This window comes from Podarcis cretensis (assembly GCF_951804945.1).
Source record: "Podarcis cretensis genome assembly, chromosome: 2".
In the NCBI taxonomy this organism is placed as follows: domain Eukaryota; kingdom Metazoa; phylum Chordata; class Lepidosauria; order Squamata; family Lacertidae; genus Podarcis; species Podarcis cretensis.
Genome location: NC_137171.1, coordinates 112,729,504 through 112,754,214, shown reverse-complemented (window position 1 = coordinate 112,754,214; position 24,711 = coordinate 112,729,504). Strand labels below are relative to the sequence as shown.

Here is a 24,711-nt window from a genome sequence, read left to right as displayed (position 1 = left end):
GTGTGTGTTTGACTTGGTTTAACTTCCCACCCCAATGAAAATCCAGTCTCCTGCCACTAAAATAAACCATAGAATTGAAGCAAATATAGTTAAGATAAAACTTATAAAACTCCTAAGAGGCAGGTCCTGCTTTCAGACTCTTAGAAAAATCAGTAAGTCCTCGAATTTTGGATAATTGACAAATGAGCTTTGCTCTGATCAACTGTTAAAATGTGTAGGTACCAAAGGTTGGGGACGAAGGTGCTGTTTGCTTGGTTCATATCCTGCTGTAACCAAATGAGCAATAACCACAGATGCTAAGGTAGCCACTAAACAAGCTGAATTTAAAAGATTTTATAGGCGGTTTTAGTAACTTGTTGAAATCCTCTTGCAATTTTCCAGTATATTTGACAAAGTGATCTGCAAGCTTGTTATGTGTCAGCTACTGTATAAATATTGTATAACGTTCAGAGCGCCAGTGGCAAGGTGACTCCCCTGATAAGCGTATCAGAAAATAAAGGATAATAGAATCAGAGAATGGTAGAGTTAGAAGGGACCCCAAACACTCTGCAATAAACCATCCGTGATTGATGGTCACATAAAGGTAAAAGTAAAGGGACCCCTGGCCGTTAGGTCCAGTCGTGGCCGACTCTGGGGTTGCGGCGCTCGTCTCGCTTTATTGGCCGAGGGAGCCGGCGTACAGCTTCCGAGTCATGTGGCCAGCAGGACTAAGCCGCTTCTGGCGAACCAGAGCAGCGCACGGAAACGCCGTTTACCTTCCCGCCGGAGCGTTACCTATTTATCTACTTGCACTTTGATGTGCTTTCGAACTGTTAGGTTGGCAGGAGCAGGGACTGAGCAACGGGAGCTCACCCCGTCGCGGGGAATCAAACCACCGACCTTCTGATCGGCAAGCCCTAGGCTCTGTGGTTTAACCCACAGCGCCACCCGCGTCCCTGATGGTCACTTAACTTCTGCTTAAAAACCTCTAGTGAAGGAGAGTCCACAACCTCCCAAGGGAATCCGTTCCACCATCGAACAGCTCTTACTGTCAGAAAGCTTCACTACCTGATGTTTAGTCCAAATGGATTTACATACCTTAAATTGTTTTAGAATTAAAGCGGTATAAGTGAATGGGGCTAGATCAGGGTAGATGTTTGCATACAGGGTATGAAGCCAGAACTTCATTTCTCAGCTGTTGGGAACAGATAAGCACACCGCTGGTGAGGTCATGCCGTCCACCCTTGGGTGGAGCAAAATCACCCAGCTTCCCATGCACACACAACCCCACCAAGCGAACTTCTGGGATGCTGGAACTAGATTGCTTCGGTTTGGCCTGGTTCCACTCGGCATCCAAAGTGATAAACATCACATGACCCATCCATGTTTCTGTTATCTTGGGCTGAAAGGGTCTATGCCACGTGGTAAGAACCCGAACACTAGAAGGAAGGCTTTTCAAATACCTCCCCAGACGAGGCAACTCAGACATCCTGCCACTGAACATCTCTGCCTCCTCTCTCTTAGGTCTGATTATCCCAACAGTTTTGACAGTGAGAGCCTGGTGAGACAACCTTATATTTGTTTATGTTTTGCTTAGACTGGTACCTTTAGGAATATAGGAAGCGTAGTGCTGATAATGCCAAGGTTGCAGGTTTGATCCCCGTATGGGACAGCTGCAAATTCCTGCACTGCAGAGGGGTTGGACTAGATGATCCTCAGGGTTCCTTCCAACTCTGCAATTCTATGATTCTATGATCTAGCCCAGAATTTCCAACACTGACTGGCAGCATGTCCCCAGGGTCCCCAGAGCCAGTGTGGTGTAGTGGTTAAGAGCAGTGGACTTGTAATCTGGGGAACCGGGTTCGCTTCCCCGCTCCTCCACATGCAGCTGCTGGGTGACCTTGGGCCAGTCACACTTCTCTGAAGTCTCTCAGCCTCGTTCGCCTCACAGAGTGTTTGTTGTGGGGGAGGAAGGGAAAGGAGAATGTTAGCTGCTTTGAGACTCCTTAGGGTAGTGATAAAGCGGGATATCAAATCCAAACTCTTCTTCTTCTTCTTCTGCCCATCTTCTGTTGTCTGATCCTTCTTAGCACTGACAGAAAACACTTTACTCATGTGTGCAGTGTAGTGTGTAAATGCTTTTTGGTTTTTTTTTGTTTTGCAAATTTTAAAATTTAGTTTTACATAATGATTATACCCAACAAACAAAAAGAAAGAAAAAACCACAAGCTTCTCTCGAAACTTCAGACCTCCCTCCCTCCTTCCCTCAGTTCCATTTCTAAATTTTATTCCTGCATCTCTTACTGTACTATATCTATTATATATCCATAGTGTCCAAAGCTCATGTTACTTTACAAGTGTGATTGTACCTCGGGTTACAGCCACTTCAGGTTGCGTTTTTTCAGGTTGCAGACCGCCAACACCAGGAAGTACCAGAACGGGCTACGTCCAGGTTTTTGTGGTCGCGCATGTGCAGAAGTGGGACGTGGGTGGGGCTGTGGGTTAAACCACAAAGCCAAGGTCTTGCCGATCAGTAGGTTGGCAGTTCGAATCCCTGTGATGGGGTGAGCTCCCGTTTCTCGGTCCCTGCTCCTGCCAACCTAGCAGTTCGAAAGCACGTCAAAGTGCAAATAGATAAATAGGTACCACTCTGGCGGGAAGGTAAACGGCGTTTCTGTGTGCTGCTCTGATTCGCCAGAAGAGGCTTAGTCCTGCTGGCCACATGACCCGGAAGCTGTATGCCGGCTCCCTCGGCCAGTAAAGCGAGATGAGCGCCGGAACCCCAGAGTTGGCCACGACTGGACCTAACGGTCAGTGCTAAATCGCATGTGCAGAAGCACCAAAATGCAACCTGTGCGTGCGCAGACGCAGGTTGTGAATGCTGCAGGTTGCGAACGTGCATCCCACACGGATCACGTTCACAACCCGAACGTCCACTGGACTCCTGTTTACATTGGTCTCTAAGTGTAATGGTTCTAGGGGTTGCTCATGCGTAAGTCGTCGCCACACCTGGCTGAGTTACCTGGGTGAACCCTATTCTGTCCGGACAGCCACTCACCCGTGGCTGTCTCAGTCGCTGGCAGAATCCATCAGTGGGCATTTCTTGAACTTCTTCCAGCAAAGAAGCTCTTTGACGCCTCGTCTCCGCCTACTCTCTCTGCGCGGAAGCCTTCTGCGCAAGGAGGGTGTGGGCAGTGGAGGACCCGTGCTCTCCCCGCTGGTCTCCGGTGAGGAGTCCAGGAGCCTTCTCTCCGATTCCCCCATCTGCCCCCCTTCTCCACTAGTGTTATGCTGATTTCCTTCCCCAGAAGATGGGCTGCTTCTCTCCCTCCTGGGACGCTCTCCGTAATCCCTCTGGAGCCCTCCCTCTCCCTCTGGCTCCGATGGCAGTTCCCTGACACTAAGATATGTTATAAAATTATTCCAGTCCTTAATAAAAATTTGGTCTTCCTGATTTCTGATCTTCCCCATCATTTTTGCCATTTTGGCATAGTTCATCAACTTGGTCTGCCATTCTTCTCTGGTCAGGACTTTGTCTTCTTTCCATCTCTGGGTAAAAGCATCCTTGCTGCTGTCGTCGCGTGCATAAACAGTCTTTTCTTCTCTTTTGGTAATTCCGTACCTATAATTCCTAAGAAAAAAGCTGCTGGTTTTTTAACAAAAGTCATCTTAAACATTTTTTTCAGTTCATTATATATCATTTCCCAGAACGCTTTTACCCACACATGTCCACCACATATGACAAAAGGTACCTTCTTTCTTTTTACATTTTCAACACATATTTGAAGCGGTTTTATACATTCTTGCTGGTTTACTAGGTGTAACAGATACCAGCGGTACATCATTTTCATATAATTTTCTTTCAACATATAGCAAGCTGTAAATTTTAAATCTTCTTTCAATAACGTTTCCCATGATAAAGGCTGTACAGTGGTACCTCGGGTTACAAACGCTTCAAGTTACATTTTTGGGGGTTACGAATGACTGTAACCCGGAAGTAAGTTTCCTGAGCTCTCGGAGGCCTCGCCGCTGCCTGGAGCCAAGCTCGGACATCCACGGGGCCTACAGAGCTCTTGGGTTACAGACACTTCAGGTTCCAGATGCCGCTAACCCAGAAATAGTACCTCAGGTTAAGAACTTTGCTTCAGGATGAGAACAGAAATCGCGCAGCGGCAGCGGGAGGCCCCATTACCTAAAGTGGTACCTCACGTTAAGAACAGTTTCAGGTTAAGAATGGACCTCCGGAATGAATTAAGTTCTTAACCTTGAGGTACCACTGTACTTTCAATGGGAATGTCCGTTTCAGGTTAAGAACGGACTTCCGGAACCAATTAAGTACTTAACCTGAGGTACCACTGTATATAAATCCTTTTTGAGTCCACATTCCTTTGAGGCCATTTGGTCTATCCCTATATTTGGGCTTTGAAAAATAACTTTCAAGGGTGAAAGTCCCTGGGTGTTTCCAAACACAAGTTTACTGCAGAGTCAGTGCTGCTCATGGTTGAAACCCTTTTGCACCATCCACATGACATCACCATCGTAATGCCAGCGCGTACTTGGAATCATAGTTGGAAGGGACCCCACGGGTCATCTAGTCCAACCCCCTGCACTGCAGGAATCTCAACTAAAGCATCCATGACAGACAGCCATCCAAGCTCTGCTTTAAAACCTGCAAGGAAGGAGAACCCACAACCCCGGATACTGTCGAACAGCTCTTACAGTCAGAAATTTCATCCTGATGCTCTCCATCCTTTAAACTGGATTCTCCTGACACACCCATCCTTTGGTACATACACATTTTAGCTGTTGCCCAGTGGAACTGGCACATGCGTGGAATACACGTTTTTCAACTTATTTTCCAACCTGTCAATCATGATGCTATGTGAATTACTGACTCTGCCATTCATATTCGGGAGCCTTTGTTACGCACGGCTACTCGGATCTGTCTCCTCTCCCACGCTGCTCCATGGGTCTTGTGCTTGCACAATTCTCCTCTATTGCTACATTTAAAAACAAAACAAACCCTTTTTCCTTGGGCATTGAGACACAGAGCCCAATCACCGACAGCTCATGGGGGAGAGACCCTGTTTACCGAGGACCTCTCGTCTACGTGACCGCGGGGTCGGGCATTGCTTTCTGGTTTTACTTGAAGTTCAACTTTGTGTCTTTTCACTTGCAAATACGAAGTGGGAGCCCTAAAATGAAATGTTTCTGGTTTGACAGATGCCTCCTGGCCTTTTGCTGACTCCTACAGGGGGCGCTGTTGCGCAGGTTGTAACGCTGAGTTGCCCATTTCCAAAAGTCCTTTTATTTTTTTTTCATGCAAAAAAAAAAGTAGCTTAGTAGAATCAGAATAAGAAGAATCTTTATTTGCATCAGCCACTAGCCATAGCAATGAAATGAAAGGTACTGAAGATAGAGGTAAAAACTTAACTACAGTGGTACCTCGGGTTACAGACGCTTCAGGTTACAAGCTTTGCTTCAGGATGAGAACAGTTAAGAACTTTGCTTCAGGATGAGAACAGAAATCATGCTCCGGCGGCGGCGGGAGGCCCCATTAGCTAAAGTGGTCTTCAGGTTAAGAACAGTCTCAGGTTAAGTACGGACCTCTGGAATGAATTAAGTACTTAACCCAAGGTACCACTGTATAGAAAATACATTTTGGGGATTTACATCAATAATCAAATACTGTAACAGATCTTATTCTAATTGCCCCTGCTTAGTAGTGATCATGTATGACGAACCCCTATTTTCTTGCGATAGACACATGATTCCTAGGCATGCGACAAGCGGAAGCGTGGAAGCGTGGTCGAGCAAGTTGTGCTCTGCGCCGATTCTTCCTGCCCCAGGGATCTTGACCGAGAAGGCAGATTCCTGGGCTAAGGGCTAGGAAGCTTCCTCTGTTGCAGCAATGGCGAGCTGTTTGCTTTCGGTTTCTTCCCTGCACAGAAGTCTTCCCCTCCCTCTAAAAAAAGGGAGCTTGTCCCCAGTTTGCACCTGAAATATACTCAGAGTTGAGAGTGGATTTCATGCTCTTTATTCAGCTCATAGTGGTGAGGAGGAATAAAAGTCCCCTCAAAGTATCTGCTTTATATACATTATTTACACAATGGGCTGCACGTGATTGGCTAATTCCGGAATTCTCCTGTAGGCCAATCAGGTTGTGGATTCACTTCCATCTGGAGCTGGATTGGGTGGCTCCTGCAGACCAGTCATACTGCTGCATTGTTCTAGGACCAATCAGACTGCTGCATTTTGGATCCTATTCAACTCAGTACATAACAGCACCCTTCTGTTGCTCACACCCGGCTGGGACTGAGCGCACCTCAAAAGCAGGGCGCACTCAACTCTCACCATCACCCTCTTGGCATGGGTGAAGGTTGCCCTCTTTTGAAAACATGGGAGAAGAAGAGGAGGAGGAGGAGGAGGAGGAGGAGGAGGAGGAGGAGGAGAAATTGTGCCCAGACTGGGGGCGAGGAGCAGGCTAGAAGAAGCAAAGATCACCAGTGTCGAAGCAATGATTCTTCAACATCAACTTCGTTGAACTGGTCGTGTTGTGCAGATGCCTGATGATCGTTTTCCAAAGCAACTACTATATTCCCAACTTAAAAATGGAAAGCGTAATTCTGGTGGTCAACAAAAGAGATTCAAAGACACTCTCAAGGAAAATTTTTAAAAACGTAGTATAAAAACTGACACCTGGGAAACACTGGCCTGAGAGCGCTCCAGTTGGAGAACAGCCTTTACCAAAGGTGTCATGGGCTTTGAAGACACTCAAACTCAGGATGCAAGGGAGAAACGTGCCAAGAGGAAGGCATGCTTGGCAAATCCACACCGTGATCAATTCCCGCCTGGAAACCTATGTCCCCACTGTGGAAGGACGTGTGGATCCAGAACTGGCCTCCACAGTCACTTATGGACTCACTGTTAAAACTGTGTTTATGGAAGACAATCTTACTTACAGAGCTGTTCCACCTGGCCTTTGGTCAGGGCGCAGCCTGACTCCCTCCTTTGGCAATCTTTACAAAACTTTAGTTTATGGTTGCCATCAATTTTGATTTTAATTAATTTTTATAATGTTTTATAATGTTGTACTGTTTTAGTGTTGTTAGCCGCCCTGAGCCCGGCTTCGGCTGGGGAGGGCGGGATATAAATAAAATTTATTATTATTATTATTACTCAGCCACAAGTGATCGCCAAAGAAGAAGGCAGGCAGACAGGGTGGATAATGTGTGTGTGTGTGGGGGGGGGGTATTTTAATTATTTTATTTCTATAACGATTGATAGTTTTTAAAAAAATCCTCATAGTGATTACTTCTCAGAGAATAACAATACATACCTCAGGATATTTAGAGAGAGAGAGAGAGGTCTTTCACAAGATCTCTTCACTCCTTGGCAAATATATAAAATCTTGTGCAAAGCTTCAGTTTTTAAAATATTTGTTTAAAATGGAAATTAATATTCCTCCCCTTTTTTAACAACAACAACAAAAAGCTAAAGCCTCATTTTGCCCATTGAGAAATAAGGCATGCTTACAGGGACTCTGTTGTAATTTATCACCATGCCAGAAAAATAATTTGCCTGCTTACCTTCTTTCCTAGGAGTACATGAGCCAGGGCATGAGAAAAAAAGAAAAAAGAGGTTGCATCCCATATTGCCTCAGTAATTTTTGTGGTAAACAGAAGCTGTTGGAAATAATGAGAGCTCATATTTTAAAATAAATGTAGATAATAATCAAGCTATGATCTGTGAGCCTGTGTTGCGTGAGATAAGCCAACCTTATTAGCAGTGGTCTTTCTAGAACCTTCCACACTAACCCAGTGCTGACTAACCCAGCCTTTCTCTATCTTGAGTCCTCGGCTATTGTTGAACTACAACGCCCATCACCCCTGACCGCTGTTCACACCAGCTAGAGATGATGGGAATTGTAGTCTAACAGCATCTGGAGACCCAAGTTTGGGAAAGCCTGGACTAACTTGACAGCAGTCCTTCCATCAGGCCAAAGCAAGGCCTCTCTCTTGGCTGTTCTGAGAGAGTGGCTCCATTTAGTTCCTCCTCTTGCCGAATTCTCCATCCCATCATTATTAAGAATGTGATTACTTGTAAGAACCGGTGCCAGAGCTTGCTTACTTTGCTCTTCCCTCCCAACTTATTTTTCCTTTTGTGCCGCAACTTTTCAACTGGCCCTCTTATGCAAGCTGCTCTTGGAACCTCTTTGGCCAGTGAGCAGGGCGAAAACATCTTTAAATAAACACATAACCTTTAACTGCAGTGGTTAGATTCTTCCTCTGAAGCCCCCAAGTCTTAATGTATGAAACCTTTGTAAGTCTTGCCTTTATTAGTTCATAACTGTTGCAACAGTGGCCATGGATAAAACTGACAATTCTGGGCTGCATCAATAGGAGTATAGCATCTAGATCAAGGGAAGTAATAGTGCCACTGTATTCTGCTCTGGTCAGACCTCACCTGGAGTACTGTGTCCAGTTCTGGGCACCACAGTTCAAGAAGGACACTGACAAACTGGAACGTGTCCAGAGGAGGGCAACCAAAATGGTCAAAGGCCTGGAAACAATGCCTTATGAGGAACGGCTAAGGGAGCTGAGCATGTTTAGCCTGGAGAAGAGGAGGTTAAGGGGTGATATGATAGCCATGTTCAAATATATAAAAGGATGTCACATGAGGAGGGAGAAAGGTTGTTTTCTGCTGCTCCAGAGAAGCGGACACGGAGCAATGGATCCAAACTACAAGAAAGAAGATTCCACCTAAACATTAGGAAGAATTTCCTGACAGTAAGAGCTGTTCGACAGTGGAATTTGCTGCCAAGGAGTGTGGTGGAGTCTCCTTCTTTGGAGGTCTTTAAGCAGAGGCTTGACAACCATATGTCAGGAGTGCTCTGATGGTGTTTCCTGCTTGGCAGGGGGTTGGACTCAGTGGCCCTTGTGGTCTCTTCCAACTCTATGATTCTATGATTCTATGACTACAGCTCGTGGCTGGTGAGGAGAGATTAATCATGATCCCATCTTTGGACAACACGTTAAGCCAAGCTCAGCACAGTGCAGGAGTAAAATAGACCAGGGAAGTACAAGCTATAGGCCTGTTATGTTTGTGTAGTGCCAATAAGCTACAGTTTAGTTTACCGTGACATACGAGCCAGGTCAGTGAGTGAATACTGGCAGCAGCAAAATGATTTTGAGGACCTTAGAAATCCAGAGTGTGTGTGTCAAATACCAGCAAACAACTTTGGATAGTTCTGCAAATCGGCCAAATTCTGCAAGAAACTTAAGCTCTCTTCTGCAAGGGAGATTATTCTGCAATTCAGCATTCCCTCTTCTTCGGCAGAGGGAATTACGCTTGCAGCTTCATGAAACGCAAGGCATAAGCACTCGGATGCCAAATATCTGTCACAGTCTGGAGGCACCAACTGCCCAGAAGGGAACTAAACACGCATACCTGCCAAAAGACCCAAGTCCTCGTTTGACCCAGGAACCAGAACGGCGGTGAATAAAAATGCATTCCGGTTTCCATACTACCGTTATTTCGAGGAGCCCTGTTGCGTACTGACTCAGGGGATTCAGGTTTGTAATTTCAGAACCTTTGCAGCTGGCGGACCTGACCTGTTTACTGCCCAGTATTTGAAATGGTTCCCTTAAAATGTTCCCTCCTTCCACATGGGTCACTGTGGGTCGCACTTGCGCCTGTCGCTCCAAAAAACCCCTCGGCCTCCTTCGTGTTGACATCCCTCTGTTATTTAATGTCTGCTGGCCTTGGCAAAACCAAGCTGGGCCCGATATAGCCTGCTCAGCTAGGCAGAATGACCCATCTTACGCCCCACGCTCCCTCCCAGGACCAGTGCAGAGCTGAGCTCCCCTTTCAGTTAGTTGCCGGTTTCCTTGGGAGCTGTCAGAACTGACCAAATCTCCTTGCCCCTGAGAAAGAGCCAAGAGAAGGCCTGAGGTTAGGGTGGAAAACTAGGATTCAGCCAGGAGCTCAACTTTCCCCCCTAAACTGGTTTGAGAGGAACTCGAGACGGTGACATTCCAGGTACGTCACCAAGAATTTGTAAAGGCTTGGTGTGTGAAGGACAGCTAAAAGTAACAGTGGCGCGTTCTCCCTTAGGAGGTTGTGGCCTCTCCTTCCTTGGAGTTTTTTAAGCAGAGGTTGGATGGCCGTCTGTGAGGGATGCTTTAGCTGAGATTTCTGCATTGCAGGGGGTTGGACTAGTATAGTCTAACTGGGTCATTTCTGCTCTCTATGTGAGTATCTGTGGAGGGGACGCTTTGGGGTGTTTATGTAAATGAGTTGGGACTTAAGAACACAACGTGCCGTATACCAGGCCAGAGATTTCTCCATCTAGCCTAATGTTGTGGGTCTCCAGCAGAAATCTTTCACTTCACTTGCTCTCAGATCCCTTTTAAGGTAAGGCAAAGATTGAATTTGCAAAGCAAGTGATCTACCCCAGAGCTGTGGTTCCCACACCTGAAAACTTGCAGGTTCTCTCCCCTGAACTCCTCTTCCACCAGAGCTTGAACTGACCAGCTTCTGTTCCTACTGCTCACCCTCGACTGAAAAGGCTCTTGACGCAGGAGCAGCCAGAGTGGTGCCTTCCAGATTCCTTGTCCATTGGTCATTCTGGCTGCGGCTAATGCAAGCTGGACGCGGGTGGCGCTGTGGTCTAAACCACTGAGCCTCTTGGGCTGTCGATTGGAAAGTCGGTGGTTCGAATCCCCATTATGGAGTGAGCTCCCATTGCTCTGTCCCACCTCCTGCCAACCTAGCAGTTCGAAAGCACGCCAGCGCAAGTAGATAAATAGGTACTGCTGTGGCAGGAAGGTAAATGGTATTTCTGTGCGCTCTGGTTTTTGTTACGGTGTTCCGTTGCACCAGAAGCAGTTTAGTCCTGCTGGCCGCATGACCCGGAAAGCTGCCTGTGGACAAATGCCGGCTCCCTCGGCCTGAAAGCGAGATGAGTGTCACAGCCCCATAGTCGCCTTTGAATGGACTTAACCATCCAGGGGTGCTTTACCTTTTGCCTTACCTATCATTCTACCTTGCGGAATAAAATCTTCCAAGTTATTCGGCATGTCTTATGATACAGGGAGCGAAGATATTGCCAGTGCAATCTGCTCAGAAGCAAGTCCCATTGAATTTCACGGGGCTTACTCCCAGTTTTTGTGTGTGCAGGATTCTAGCCTGAGCTACAATCCAGAAAGCATCCTTTCCAGGTGTCTTAGGCGAGCTGCTTTCTTCCAGCCTTCATGCACACACACACACCCATCATCTGTAATATGGAAATAATAATGCTGCTTAAAGTTTGAGAGGTTAGTCTGGATGCTGCCTGAGGTGCCCGACGCAGCCTTGTCATTCTTGGTTGTCAAACTGAAGTTTGGTCAGGGAACAGTTAGCAGAACAGGCAGGATCGGGGCTGTGGTGAAGAGGTCAAGGACTGTTTTTCTTAAAAGATACACTGCTACCTCTGGTTACGAACTTAATTCATTCTGGAGGTCCATTCTTAACTTGAAACCGTTCTTAACCTGAGGTACCACTTTAGCTAATGGGGCCTCCCGCTGCCGCTGCGCGATTTCCCTTCTCATCCTGAGGTAAAGTTCTTAACCCGAGGTACTACTTCCGGGTTAGCGGAGTCTGTAACCCGAGGTGTTTGTAACCCGAGGTACCACTGTACATCTCTGAATAGGTGGACTGGAAGGAGAGAACCATAAGGAATGGGGTTCAGTCTCCTGCTCCCGCTCCTGACTGGAGGTGATCACAGAAAGCAGAACAGCCAATTCCTGAGCCTAGAGATGGGAACACCCGGGCCTGATTTGTTCTCTGCAAAAATCCAGAACTGTGGCTTCGGGTTTCTCCCCACCACTCCAACCACCTTAGAAATTTAAGTGTGGGAGCGAGATCTGTTGGGAAATTCACCAGTGGCCTTTATGCCAAAGAACACGCTGGGATCACTGAGAACTCTTTCTGCTCAGAGACTAACAATAGTATCTGGCCAAGCAAGGATGTCTTTAGGTTTATAGCAAGACTTCACACTTGAAATGCTTTGAAGAGCCAAAAGCTCACCTTGCAGTTTTCTTCATTGCCATTCTTCTGACGGAGAAGATGTTATACAAAATGTACTAGATTAACTGCAAATCATTCTTCTAGATATTGAGCTATTGCGAATAATAGAAAATTGGCTCGTTCCGACTTTTTCACAATAGTGACAGTTCCTCTGATATGCAGCCGGATTAATTAAAGTGCAGCAATCACTTCTGAGACTTCACCCCGTTGTTCTTTCCTTACCAATCTTTTTTCCACCTCAGCCTCCCTGTTTTTCGTGACGGGGTTGGGCGCATCTACTTTATAATTTTTATGCCGGTGTCCTAACCACTGCAGGGTCCATTGGGGTCAGCAGATAGGTCATTTTGACCCATCTGAGTTTATGACCGTCCACCACACCCTGAGAGATATTCAGGGCAGCTGCAATGAAACGGACTGTTGAGGGCATTCCTTTTGGGGAGGCAATGGATGGGTTGTGCTTCCCACGCAGGACCCAGCCAACCACCTTATTAGGGGGTCGGGAAATAACTAGCTGGCTAGCAGGAAGGTAGCCATCCCTTATAGTCCCTGCTTCTTGACCTCTGCTTGAGTCGAGTCTGGAATGAGCTCTTCTGCAGGCATCTGGGTATAGTGTAACTGGATCATTTCTGCTCTCTGTGTGAGTATCTGTGGAGGGGACGCTTTGAGGTGTTTATGTAAATGGGTTGGGACTTAAGAACACAATGTGCCGTATACCAGGCCAGAGATTTGTCCATCTAGGCTAATGTTGTGGTCTCCAGCAGAAATCTTTCACTTGCTCTCAGATCCCTTTTAACGTAAGGCAACGATTGAATTTGCAAAGCAAGTGATCTACCCCAGAGCTGTGGTTCCCACACCTGAAAACTTGCAGGTTCTCTCCCTGAACTCCTCTTCCACCAGAGCTTGAACTGACCAGTTTCTGTTCCTACTGCTCACCCTCGACTGAAAAGGCTCTTGATGCAGGAACAGCCAGAGTGGTGCCTTCCAGATTCCTTGTCCATTGGTCATTCTGGCTGCGGCTAATGCAAGCTGGACGCAGGTGGCGCTGTGGTCTAAACCACTGAGCCTCTTGGGCTTGCCGATCGGAAAGTCGGTGGTTTGAATCCGCATTATGGAGTGAGCTCCCGTTGCTCTTTCCCACCTCCTGCCAACCTAGCAGTTCAAAAGCACACCAGTGCAAGTAGGTAAATAGGTACCATGGTGGCAGGGAAGGTAAACGGCATTTCCATGCACTCTGGGGTTTTTTACGGTGTTCCGTTGCGCCAGAAGCAGTTTAGTCATGCTGGGCACATGACCCGGAAAGCTGCCTGTGGACAAATGCTGAAAGCGAGATGAGTGCCGCAACCTCATAGTCGCCTTTGACTGGACTTAACTGTCCAAGGGCCCTTTACCTTTTACCTTAATGCAAGCTGTAGTCCAAAAACATCTTGACTACTCATGCTGTAACACAACCAGTTTACGATTATGCTCTCTACTAGAAACGTAAGAATTTTCTTCTTCTCTTCTTTCTAGCCAGTGTGATGGATGCGCACTCTCTAATATGTCCCAGTGGCGAAAGGGTTTGTTCGATCTGCTTGAAGCCTTGCCAAGGCCCAGCCACGCAACCCTGCGGGCACAGCATTTGCCCGTCATGCTCCAGCCGATCCTGGGTGTATGAACTAAAGGAAAAAGTCACTTGCCCTGAATGCAGAGAAAGCTTTCTGAGAAATAAGGCAGGCTCTTATGAACCTCTTGGAAAAATGGAAGAGGCCACCCGGCTGACCACAGTGGATGAAACAAAACAGTCAGCTCAGAGTATCTGTGCGATACACAAGGAAATATTAAATCTTTTCTGTGTTGAGGATCAAGTCCCACTCTGTTCAGTCTGCAGAAAATCCTGGGATCATTCATCACACACTGTGATTCCCAGATGGGAGGACAGTTTTCCAAGATCAAAGCCTTCCAATTCTGGCATTATAGGATGCTCAAACGCAGCAACTTGCATCAAAGGAAACGGTAAAGAAATGTAGCATTTTGTAACAAAAAGTGCATGGCTTGTGATATCCTGAAGCAAACATTATGGGAATTATTAGATAAATGTCTGGAAGTAAAACCACAGGTTTATCCTCACGCCATTTTATAGTTCCATGTCCTGCACCCCGTCAAGGGGAGGGAGATATACCAGGGCAGCTTTGCAGAAGTGGTTTCGTTTGAGGTGGAGGTGGGGATTCAACTCTGCATGCATAGCTCTTCAAAGGCTTGCAGCACAAAAACGGGAAAAATAAGTCCCCACCGACAGTGAAAGAATAGCTCACAAAAATCTGGAAGGTAGCAGCAATGTACAGGCTTCCGGAATTGATTAGAGCGAGAGAAGGCAGACAAGAAAGAGAACATTTTAAAGATAAACGGAAACCATGCATTGGATTTAGAACAGGCCTAGGCAAACTCGGCCCTCCAGATGTTTGAGACTGCAATTCCCACCAACCCTGACCACTGGTCCTGTTAGCTAGGGATCATGGGAGTTGTAGTCCCAAAACATCTGGAGGGCCGAGTTTGCCTATGCCTGATTTAGAACATAAATATGCATGAATGTGGTAGTTTTTCCTATGTAGTAAAATGCTAAGTATAGTATAATTACAGTGGTGCTTTCCCCCCCCCCCAAAAAAAAAATAAGAAAGAAAAATTGCACTAATCCAGGGATTCCCAAACTATGGCCCACAGACCACTGAGTTTAATTCAGGGGTTGTGAAGAACAGTGGGGTACAGTAGCTCCATCGTTCTTAGAACCTGGCAGAGCACCCAGAAGGTGAGCAGGACAGACCAGAAGCAACAGGGGAGAAGTCACTTAAAAGGGGTGGAGAGGATTAGCAGTGAAGCTGATGGGAGGCTAGAATTAAGATAATAATAATAATAATAATAATAATAATAATAATAATTATTATTATTATTATTATTATTATTTATTATTTATACCCGCCCATCTGGCTGGGCTTCCCCAGCCACTCTGGGTGGCTTCCAAAAAAATATTAAAATACTGTAATACATCAAACATGAAAAGCTTCCCTAAACAGGGCTGCCTTCAGATGTCTTCTAAAAGTCTGGTAGTTGTTGTTCTCTTTGACATCTGGTGGGAGGGCGTTCCACGGGGAGGGTGCCAATACACTATTAAAAAGCTTAATCTCGATGCAGTTAAATAGTGAATCTAGTACCTAGCACAGTGCATTGCAATTGCTGCAACAGGTTGATGTGAGCCACTAAGACCCTCAGCAATTTTCAAGTGGCCGTGGGGGGAAACAGTGGGAGCCATTGCACTAATCAACTTATTGGGGGTGGAGGGAGGAAAGGATACTGAATACATCTCCCTATGATTTCATGCCTTTTGAAAGTGAACTGTACTTGTGTATCCCTGAGTGTTGGATCCAGTGGTATAGCATGGGTTGCCGGTGCCCGGGGCCATGTAGAGGGGAGTGAGGAAGGGAAGCAGACAGAGTACGCATGCACATTCAACTGCCTAACTGAGTTTGCATGCACATTCAACTGCCTAGTGGCATCGGCGTCACCCAGGAGACCGCTGCTGCAGAGATAAGAAAATAAGAGTAGTTCCAATGTCTGGAGAGGTCACTTCCTGGTTCGCATGGAGAAGCTGTTTTCAACAGAGCCCAGCGATGGAAGCAAGCAGCTGTGTTGAAATTTCGCACCCCTAATAATTTTGTGCCTGGGTCAACCGCCCCTGTGGCCTCCAATGCTACACCACTGGTTGGATCATAATAGGAAATCTTGCATGTGACATCTGTTTGGGCATGGAGTCCAATAGTCAGCTTAGGTTCCATGCACAGAAAAAACCTCCTTTCTGGCATATGGTCCCTAGCTGGATCAGTGTGAGAATTTTTTTGTTCCCCAACAGACAGGGTGAGCAGATACAAAAGCAGTATTAGTTGCAAAGCACAGTCTCCAAGCTCTCTCAGTCACCACCAAAAGTTTAAACGTGCCCCGTACCTGATCTCACTGCTTACCAGTGAAACCTGGATACATAAGGAAATACGTATCCAGATAAAATGTTTCTGGATATGAATACCGTGGTACCTCGGGTTAAGAACTTAATTCGTTCCGGAGGTCTGTTCTTATCCTGAAACTGTTCTTAACCTGAAGCACCACTTTAGCTAATGGGGCCTCCTGCTGCTGCTGTGCCGCCGGAGCACATTTTCTGTTCTCATCCTGAAGCAAAGTTCTTAACCCGAGGTAATATTTCTGGGTTAGCGGAGTCTGTAACCTGAAGCGTATGTAACCCGAGGTACCACTGTACATATCTGGACAAAATGTTTCCAACGGCTGTGGAAGATACGGTCAGAAATAATTGTCGGTTTGTGTTTACCCTTCAAAGGAGAGGTCATTGGTGTGAATGGGAAGGACAGCACAGATAAGCTCATGCTGATCGAGCGGCAGGTTGACTTCAACTTGGAGGAAAACAAGGAAGAAGGTAAAAAGGCTTTGCTAAGAACGTAAGAGCCACATATCTCAACAATGAGCAATCCTGATTTGCTTGCGGGATATTTACACATCTTCGTTCGTTCCACACTTTTCATTGCATTGTCCCATTGCTTTCCTAACAACAAAAACTCTGTGTTGTTGTTGTTGTTTTGTATAATCCCCCCCCCCCAAAAAAAAGAGAGAAATCAGTGAAATAAGATTATTCTCCCTGGGCCTCTTAAGCAATATAATATTGTGATAGTTTTAACCATCAATCATGGCATTGAACAGCTTGATATTTTATTATTGACTCTGCTGCTATGGCAATTGGATATGGGGCTCACAAGATTGTTTTAGCGCTTATTATGATTGGATTTATGTGGCATGGCTGTCATATACTCTGCCTGGTGGTGGGGTTCCCGGGGTTTTGGTATTATATTGATTTTATTGTATTTTTAAAGTCGTATTGGTTTAGAATCTGTGTTTGTTGTTGCTTTAGTCATACATCACATTGGGAGCATATACGGAGCAGAAATTCAGGCACGCAGCAAAAGCGAGCAAACAAACAAACCCAAACCCCTAAATAAATAAGCAGAGTGTGTTCCCTTTCTTCACAGACACTCCATCAAACTCCAGGGTCCAAAATTCCATAACATGGATCCTCCTGATACTGTTCATCATCCAGATTGTGGGCTTGGTGACAACCATCTTCGTTTTCACAAGTGAGTAGGAATCAGCCAGTACCGTCAAAAGATTGGTAGTTGTTGCAGCAACAAGCTCATAAATGATTATATTCGCTTGCTTCACTATAAGCTAATTGGCTTGCTTTGATGTTACCCTTATCTGCGGGACTGGGGTGCTGGGCTCTGAAAAGCCCAGAAAAGGGGAGATATCTGTAAGATTTGGGTATTTGCCACCTATGACCTCACCTGGGCAGATGTCAGAGACCAGGCTGAGGAGTCCTGCTCTGATGAGGAATGGTGGGAGCCTCCCCCTCTTCCTGTTCCTGACCAGGATCCTGAAGCTGCCCAGGAGCAGTGGAGCAGTATAGATTTGGAGCAGTGGTTTGCAGAGGGGCATAGTTCGGAAGACAACAGCTGGGCAGAACTGAGTGGGGAACAGCTAGGAGAAGAAGAACAGGGAAAGAGAGAATTAACAGACTCCCTTTTGCTGGAAAGTGCCCCAGCACTCAGTCTAAGGTCAAGGAGAGCAGATAAGGTAGCTATGCAGAAGGCCAAATGGTTGCAAGATCAAGTTGCCAGACGAGGAAGTGATGGGGGTGGCTAAGAGGGAAGTGGGTGAAAACCTTAATTGGGGGCACCTTTCCTCTGAGAATGGAATCTTTGTTTTTCTCTGTGAACATTAAACATCTCTTTAACTGGTAAGAGACTATTTTCGCTTTGTTCTGCTTATCCACGGCCAAAGGGAGGGAGGAAGCCGTTTCTCCAAAGCCTGACAGCAGGTGAAGTGATGGGAAGCCCTGGCCAGAGTGACGTGTGCTGCTTTGTATGAATGTTTGCTTGGGTGCGGACATGCCATCTCCTTGCTGCGGTGCCCATCCTGCGTCTGTAAAGCAGGCTGATTTGCTGCAATTATGCACCTTTCTTTTCTTTTTTAAAAATTTATTTAATCATTTTTTCAATACAAACAGCAACCACAAAAAACACATACAACAAAAACCACAATAACACAATAACACAATTTAACAATTCAGATTTGAGTACTGATATACCTATAACTACACCTTTTAAACAATATTTTCCCCACCTCTCCTCCCCCTACTTCCCACCACTTTCCGCCTTATCTCTTAAGTAATCCTTCCAGATTTCTTCATATTTCTCCATTCTTAATTTGCGTCGATATGCAATGCGTTCGTATGTAACTAGTCTGTCCATATTGTCAATCCATGTGCTCAATGGGTACTTTTTGCGGCTCTTCCAATTCATCAGAACAAGTTTTTTTGCTTCTAATATCCATTTTTTGACCCCTTGTAATCTCCCACGTTTCTGGTATATAAATTAGAATTAAATTTAAATCTCCTAAATAACAATTTTTTTTTATTACTCTTGCTATATATATCCTCACCTTGCACCAGTGCAAGGTAATTATGCGCCTTTCTTTAATAAAGCACTAGAGCCGATCACTCTGGTGTTGTGGACATCCTTCTTTGGTATCCTGCACCCATCTGCTCCCAGGATCCCTCCTTTGGGACTGCAGTTCAGGACAGTCATATAATGCATTTATATAACGATCAGGTAGAATAGCAACAGGTAGGAGTGTGTACCGTGAGGGGTGGAGTTACATGGCAACTGGCCAGTTGCATTGTGGGAGGTGGGGAATCTTTGTGCCTCCTGCCATGCCCTCTGAGTTCCTCGGGAAGCGGACGGGTTTCTATAACAAACAAAACAATGCTGGTTCTCGTTGTCAGAGGCTAAAGCTGAGCTACCAGCCCCTTGTTGCCCGTCTGGCTGGATCGTGAACCAAGGGAGCTGCTATCACGTCTTGCAACTGGAAGGGTCCTGGGACGCTGGCCAGCGCCACTGTTCCTCGCTCGGTGCCTCCCTGGCTGTGGTTGGGGACTTGGAGAAACTGGTAAGAGAAGGGGCCTGCTCAGATTGCATGCTTTATACTTTTTTAAGGGCTTCTTTTCAGAGCATGCGTCCTGTTAATATGCAGCGGTAGCCAATGTGGTTCGCTCCAGGTGTTGTCTGACTACAACTCCCACTGGCTAGAACTGATGGGAGCTGAAGTCCAGCAATGTCTGGAAGACATCACGACAGCAGTTCCTGCATTGCTATATCCAAACTGGAAGATGTGTCTTCAGTTTTAATGTTTCAGCAAGTGGGATGTGATGCATAAGTAGCAGTCAAGTACAACATTCCTTGTTTTCCTAGAGTGGACATGCAAGGGAATGTTTGATCCAGCCAGTCGGAACTTCCTGTTTCCTCCTGGGCTGGGACATACTTCCTTTGCAAGTGACTAGAGGTGGGCGTGACCTTACCTGTCCAGGTAACAAAAGGACAGGGCACGCAGCACCCTCTCTCTTCGACTCTCTTTTTTACTTCCTCCATCGTTGGAGCAGCTTTTTAGCTAAAGATGCTCTGTTGACTTCCAGCCAACAGAGGATGCTGGGATTATCCCCATATGGGATAGTTCCAAATGCATTTTACTTTGTAACTAAGTCTGCCTTCAGGGATCCAACTGTGACTGATGATGATGTGAGTAAACTTCTTTTAGTACTTCACACAAGATTGTGACATGTTTATTTGTTTAGGAGGGATACAAAGGGGACTTACCAGGAATATACAATTCAATACTGAATTGTATGATATTGAGAGACTTAAACAAGCCTGCAACAGCTACCTCTGTATGTTAAAAGGGGAATGTGAAACTCTGCTAAGTACCGTATATTATATAAACAATATTAATAAGGATAATATTAATATAAGGATATTAATAAACAATATATCCTCTCCTGCCTCCCTGAACATTCCCATACAACATTGGCTGAAAACTTCTCTATGTCATCAATCTACGCGGTAATCTATGATTTTTATCTTTATGAGGTTTTTTTATTGTGTGTGTGTGTGTAGACACACACGTATGCACACATGCACAGACATTTGTATACCACTTTTATAGTACGAAATCGTGGCATTTAAGTATTTTGATCAGTCCAACAAACAAACAAATATGTGAGCTTGGTGCCCAGTGCTCCTGAGATGAAATCTAGCTATTATCTCTCACCTCTGCTCTGGTTTTCATATAAACACATAATATGCATAAATTTGGTAGCTGGCCCAGCATTTAGAAACAAACAAGTTATTTTTAAGTCAGGTCCCTTGGCTATCCTAAATGTACAAAATCCAGCTCTGAAACATTCTGAACCCCACGTTCTCTCTCTTTCGGAACCAGAAAGTCGCCATGCAAGACAAAGGCCCCTTTGACCACTGGGTTGGCCTCCTCAGAGAATCAGGAGGGAGCTGGAAATGGACCGATGGGACGGATTTCAACAACCTGTGAGTTCTTCATGCCTGAGCACCTGCAACTGGGCCACTGCTGACATTACTGCATTTCAAGGGGTTGGCCTAGATGGCCTTTGGGGTCCCTTCTGACTCTACAATTCTATAATTCTATGAAATGACACCCTTAGGGAGCTTGGCTTAGTCCCCACCGTATATCCATTGCACCATCAGCTAAAGACTCTTGTTCTCAACAACCGTTTTCTAGACATCATTGGGAATTGCGCTTGATGGTGTTCTTGTGCTGTTTCGGTGTCGTTTGTTCTGGTGTTGAAATACTTTGACAATTTACAGGCTCCTCCACAAAACCTGTCCAGTCAGCATACATCCTGATTTGCTTGCTCAAAGCTTATGTAGCAGTTAGACTATGCCTAGTCTTGATTGATCAGCTGTTCTGATTTGTTTACGGTCCAGTTGTACCGCAGAGAGCATTCATTCTGATCTTCTTGCAGGGTGTTTACATCATTTGTTCCCTTTCATCATTTGTTCACCCCACGCTTTTCAGCGCATTTCCTAACCACAGAAAGCGAGGGGTATTTTTTTCTGTAATGGATTTGCTGTGCTAGGTTGACATTCAATGCACATGAACTCCAGAAACCTAGTATCTGGTGAGTGCTTGAATCCTTCCTGCAAAGTAGTAATAGGCTGGAGGCATTCATAGTGGGTTGTGTAGTTGTTGTTTAGCTTAATAATAATACTAAAACTAATAATAATAATAATAATAATAATAATAATAATAATAATACCCTGCCATCTAGCATGTTGTGCTCGCCCCAATCTCTGAATGGCAAGAGGCACCAATAGTTCTAGGACTTACCCAGGGTTTTGTTTTCTTAGAACAGAGGTCAGTGGCAGCTATGATGTCAGCCTAGGATATACATGGTCTAAACCACTGAGCCACTTCGGCTTGCTGATCAGAAGGTCGGCAGTTCGAATCCCCACTCCCATTGCTCTGTCCCAGCTGCTGCCAACCTAGCAGTTCAAAAAGCACGCCAGTGCAAGTAGATAAATAGGTACCACTGAGGCGGGAAGGGAAACAGCGTTTCCATGTGCTCTGGTTTCAGTCACAGTGTTCTGTTGCACCAGAAGCAGATTAGTCCTGCTAGCCGCATGACCCGGAATGCTGTCTGCAGACAAACGCCAGCTCCCTTGGCCTGAAAAGCGAGATGAGTGCCGCAACCCCATAGTCGCCTTTGACTGGACTTAACCATCCAGGGGTCCTTTACCTTTTTACCTTATATGGTTTTATTGACACATACAGCCGGAACACATGCTGGAGGGGTCCACAGCATTAACACTCTTAGCCAGCGGTAGGCAACTTAAGGCCCAGGGGCCAGATGCGGCCCAATTGTCATTTCAATCCGGCCCAAGGACAGTCCGGGAATCAGTGTGTTTTTACATAGAATCATGGAATGTGTCCTTTTATTTAAAATGCATCTCTGGGTTATTTGTGGGGCCTGCCTGGTATTTTTACATGAGTAGAACGTGTCCTTTTATTTAAAGTGCATCTCTGGGTTATTTGTGGGGCATAGGAATTCGTTCATTTCCCCCCAAAAAATATAGTCCGGCCCACCACATGGTCTGAGGGACGGTGGACCGGCCCACGGCTGAAAAAGGTTCTTATTCTTAGCAGATCTTACTTCTCCATCAGGTCTCCAGAGAAGCCGCAGGCGACAGCTTTGAGTGCAACACAAAGCAAGCAAGGCAGGGATGTTTTGTCCAACATGGGTCTCAAACACAGGACCCTGAGATTCAGAGTCTCACACTCTACCAACTGAGCTATATATAAGTAAACTAATAGTGCATGTCGCTTTGGGCCTATCAGTTGGGAAAGCACGTCTGAAATTTTGCAGGCAAACAGCTGTATTGTTTACGTGTCTGTTTCCTCTCCTTTTGCAGTTTTGAAGTGGAAGGAGACGGAGACTGCGCTTTCCTAAGCCAGGGGGTCCTGAACCGTGGAGATTGCTCAGCTGAGAAGAAGTGGCTGTGCAGCTGGAAAGCACAAACAAGAGGCGGATTCTACAGCCCGGCTGGGGGACGTGAAACTTTAAGAGCTGACCCCGTGCCAAAGGACCTTTCCACGCTTTTACCGTGTTCCTAGCTGCCACTCCCTCTGCGTGTGTGTGCAGTGATAAATCAGTCACCAACCCAAGTGACCAAGCTTACATCCTAGAGGGTAGCTTCCCTTTCGGGATTTGAGCACTCGATCAATGCTTTCTTGTGGTGTTGCTGCTACGAGAGCCCGTAGGCTGAAAAACCAGGTGATGCATCCTAACGCGTTCTGTTTTTAGAAATCCTCTTGTTTCGTTCTTGCAGTTGCAATCTCAAGCGTAACTTTCTTGAGAGTCGGTCGCCTTGAACTCAGTGGGGTTTACTTCTGGGTAACTAGGCAGAGGATTGTGTCTGTGTTCAGAGAATTGTGTCTCTGTTTTAGTGCAGGCATTCTCTAATCAGTTTTAAGAATGGCCTGTGATGAAGATGATCGCCTCAGCTTTCCTTTTAGATGAAAACATGGGAAGGTTTGTGGTCCCCAGGACAGGTGAAATTCTTCAGCAGAGCACAACCCAACTCTCAGCCACTGAAAGGCTTAAACAGTGAAAGAAGCGTCGAGCTCCACAAGTTCTAAAACCTTGCGATTCTGAGATCAGTCCAGATGTATTTCGGACCTGACACTCAGTTGCTGAATGCCCAGGTTAGAATTAACAGTTTTACGGTTCTGTCACGAGACAGAACGTTGCGTAGTCAAAGTTTTCCAAGCAGGGAATGTTTCTGCCCTCACTCGTACGGAAACGCTGGTTAGGAAACTACTGTTTAGCGCTGCAAGTAAGATATTTATATCACTGTTGGAAGGGAAATCAGTGTGACCTATATAGTAAGAGCATAGAAGAAGACACAATCTGCTGTTTGTTGGTGCGGGACAACCAGTGACATATTTCTGCGACAGCTTTATTGCTTCGTAACCTTTGCTCTGAAAGAAGGGAGCGTTTCCGAGAAGCAATCCCTGCATGGGCCATGCTGGCGGCCCATGTTCGCTATCATATTTACGCATGTGGCGCATAGCTGGAATACTGCACGTAGATCCAGTATCCATTACGGAGGCTAGCATGACAACACAGCCCTCTGCAAAGCTGTTTGCAGACTCAGCCCGGGAGGGCGGAGATAATAAACGCAGCACTACCAAATGTCAGCACCCATCTTTCTCCCTCTGTGCATGCACATGTGTGTGTGTGTTTGTGTGTGCATTTGTGGTCTGTGTTGACAAGGAAATTATGCTGTTCTTCGGGGCCTCGGTTCTTGAAATTCCTCCTTTTATATCACTGTGAAAGGAGGCCTCCGGGCCCCCTTATGTTGTTGCAGGGCCGGCCCTACCATTTGACAATGGGAGCCAGTCAATTCAGGAGGCAGGTGCTGGAGGCCAGGGAAGCAGAGCAAGATGTTGGCGTATATGACACTCAACCTGCTGTGCACCTGCCCCCTACAAGCTTGTTTGCTGCCCTCAGGTTTGGGGCAGGATACTGTCTTATCCCCAACCTGGTCAGTTTCTTTACATGGAATGGGAGGAAGATGCAATCTTGTCCTTTGCCTCAGGCGGCAAAACATATTGAGCTGGCTGTGTTTGGATGCCCCAGCTCAGTTCTGGACCATGCAGGGTATGTGGGTGGGTGGGTGTGTGTGGGAGAGAGAGAGAGAGAGAGAGAGAGAGAGAGAGAGAGAGGGAGAGGGAGAGGGAGAGGGAGAGGGAGAGGGAGAGGGAGAGCCACCTATGTGTTGTTTTCATAGATGGGTCACTTCCTAGTGAATGTGGCTGTTAACGGTGGCTGAGAGCTAGCGCCACCTCCTGGACTGGATGTATGCAAGCAGGCAGGCAGGTGGAAGCTGGATGAGGGCAGTACCAGGTTGGCTGGGCAGTGCCTCAGTCCCCGTAATGGACCAGCCTCCACTGGCGACATGTTTGCTCATCTTGTGCATGTTACCATCAAGGGGGCACAGGGTACTTGGAGAGGGTGTGTGAGAAGTTTTAGGGAAGTGCTCCTGAGGCCGACGGAGGCTTTCTCTTACCAGCCAGCAACTGGGTACGCTCAATGCCCTGTAGGAGAGTATCCTTATAGATCCACACTATGTTTGTGAAGGAAAAGATGCTCCTCCACCCCACTGCTCCATCAGTCCATACTGATTTGGGAAGAAGGAGCCCCACTGT

At 46.3% G+C, this 24,711-nt stretch overlaps 1 protein-coding gene across 5 annotated transcripts; it reads left to right on the top strand.

Annotated features, from left to right (window-relative positions):
• The first annotated feature begins 1,343 nt into the window (after positions 1-1,343).
• On the top strand, positions 1,344-23,700 carry LOC307208832 (C-type lectin domain family 2 member B-like). 5 transcript variants are annotated; one of them, XM_079963823.1, is made up of 7 exons: positions 1,344-1,540; positions 13,558-14,040; positions 16,406-16,501; positions 17,109-17,213; positions 18,920-19,083; positions 20,407-20,510; positions 22,413-23,700. In XM_079963823.1, the coding sequence occupies exons 2-7, from the start codon at positions 13,566-13,568 to the stop codon at positions 22,612-22,614; spliced, it is 1,146 nt and encodes a 381-aa protein (XP_079819949.1). In that variant the 5' UTR covers positions 1,344-1,540; positions 13,558-13,565; the 3' UTR covers positions 22,615-23,700. The 5 variants fall into 5 exon arrangements, with proteins under 5 accessions (XP_079819949.1, XP_079819946.1, XP_079819947.1 ...); XM_079963820.1 differs by lacking the exon at positions 1,344-1,540 and adding an exon at positions 9,743-10,020; XM_079963821.1 differs by lacking the exon at positions 1,344-1,540 and adding an exon at positions 10,076-10,232.
• The last annotated feature ends 1,011 nt before the right edge of the window (positions 23,701-24,711 follow it).

Coding starts and splice junctions, on each gene's coding strand:
- LOC307208832 (XM_079963823.1), top strand. CDS start 13,566: ATGGATGCGCACTCTCTAATATGTCCCAGTGGCGAAAGGGTTTGTTCG. Junction 16,502..17,108: donor GGAGGAAAACAAGGAAGAAG/GTAAAAAGGCTT, acceptor CTTTCTTCACAG/ACACTCCATCAAACTCCAGG. Junction 17,214..18,919: donor AACCATCTTCGTTTTCACAA/GTGAGTAGGAAT, acceptor TCTCGTTGTCAG/AGGCTAAAGCTGAGCTACCA.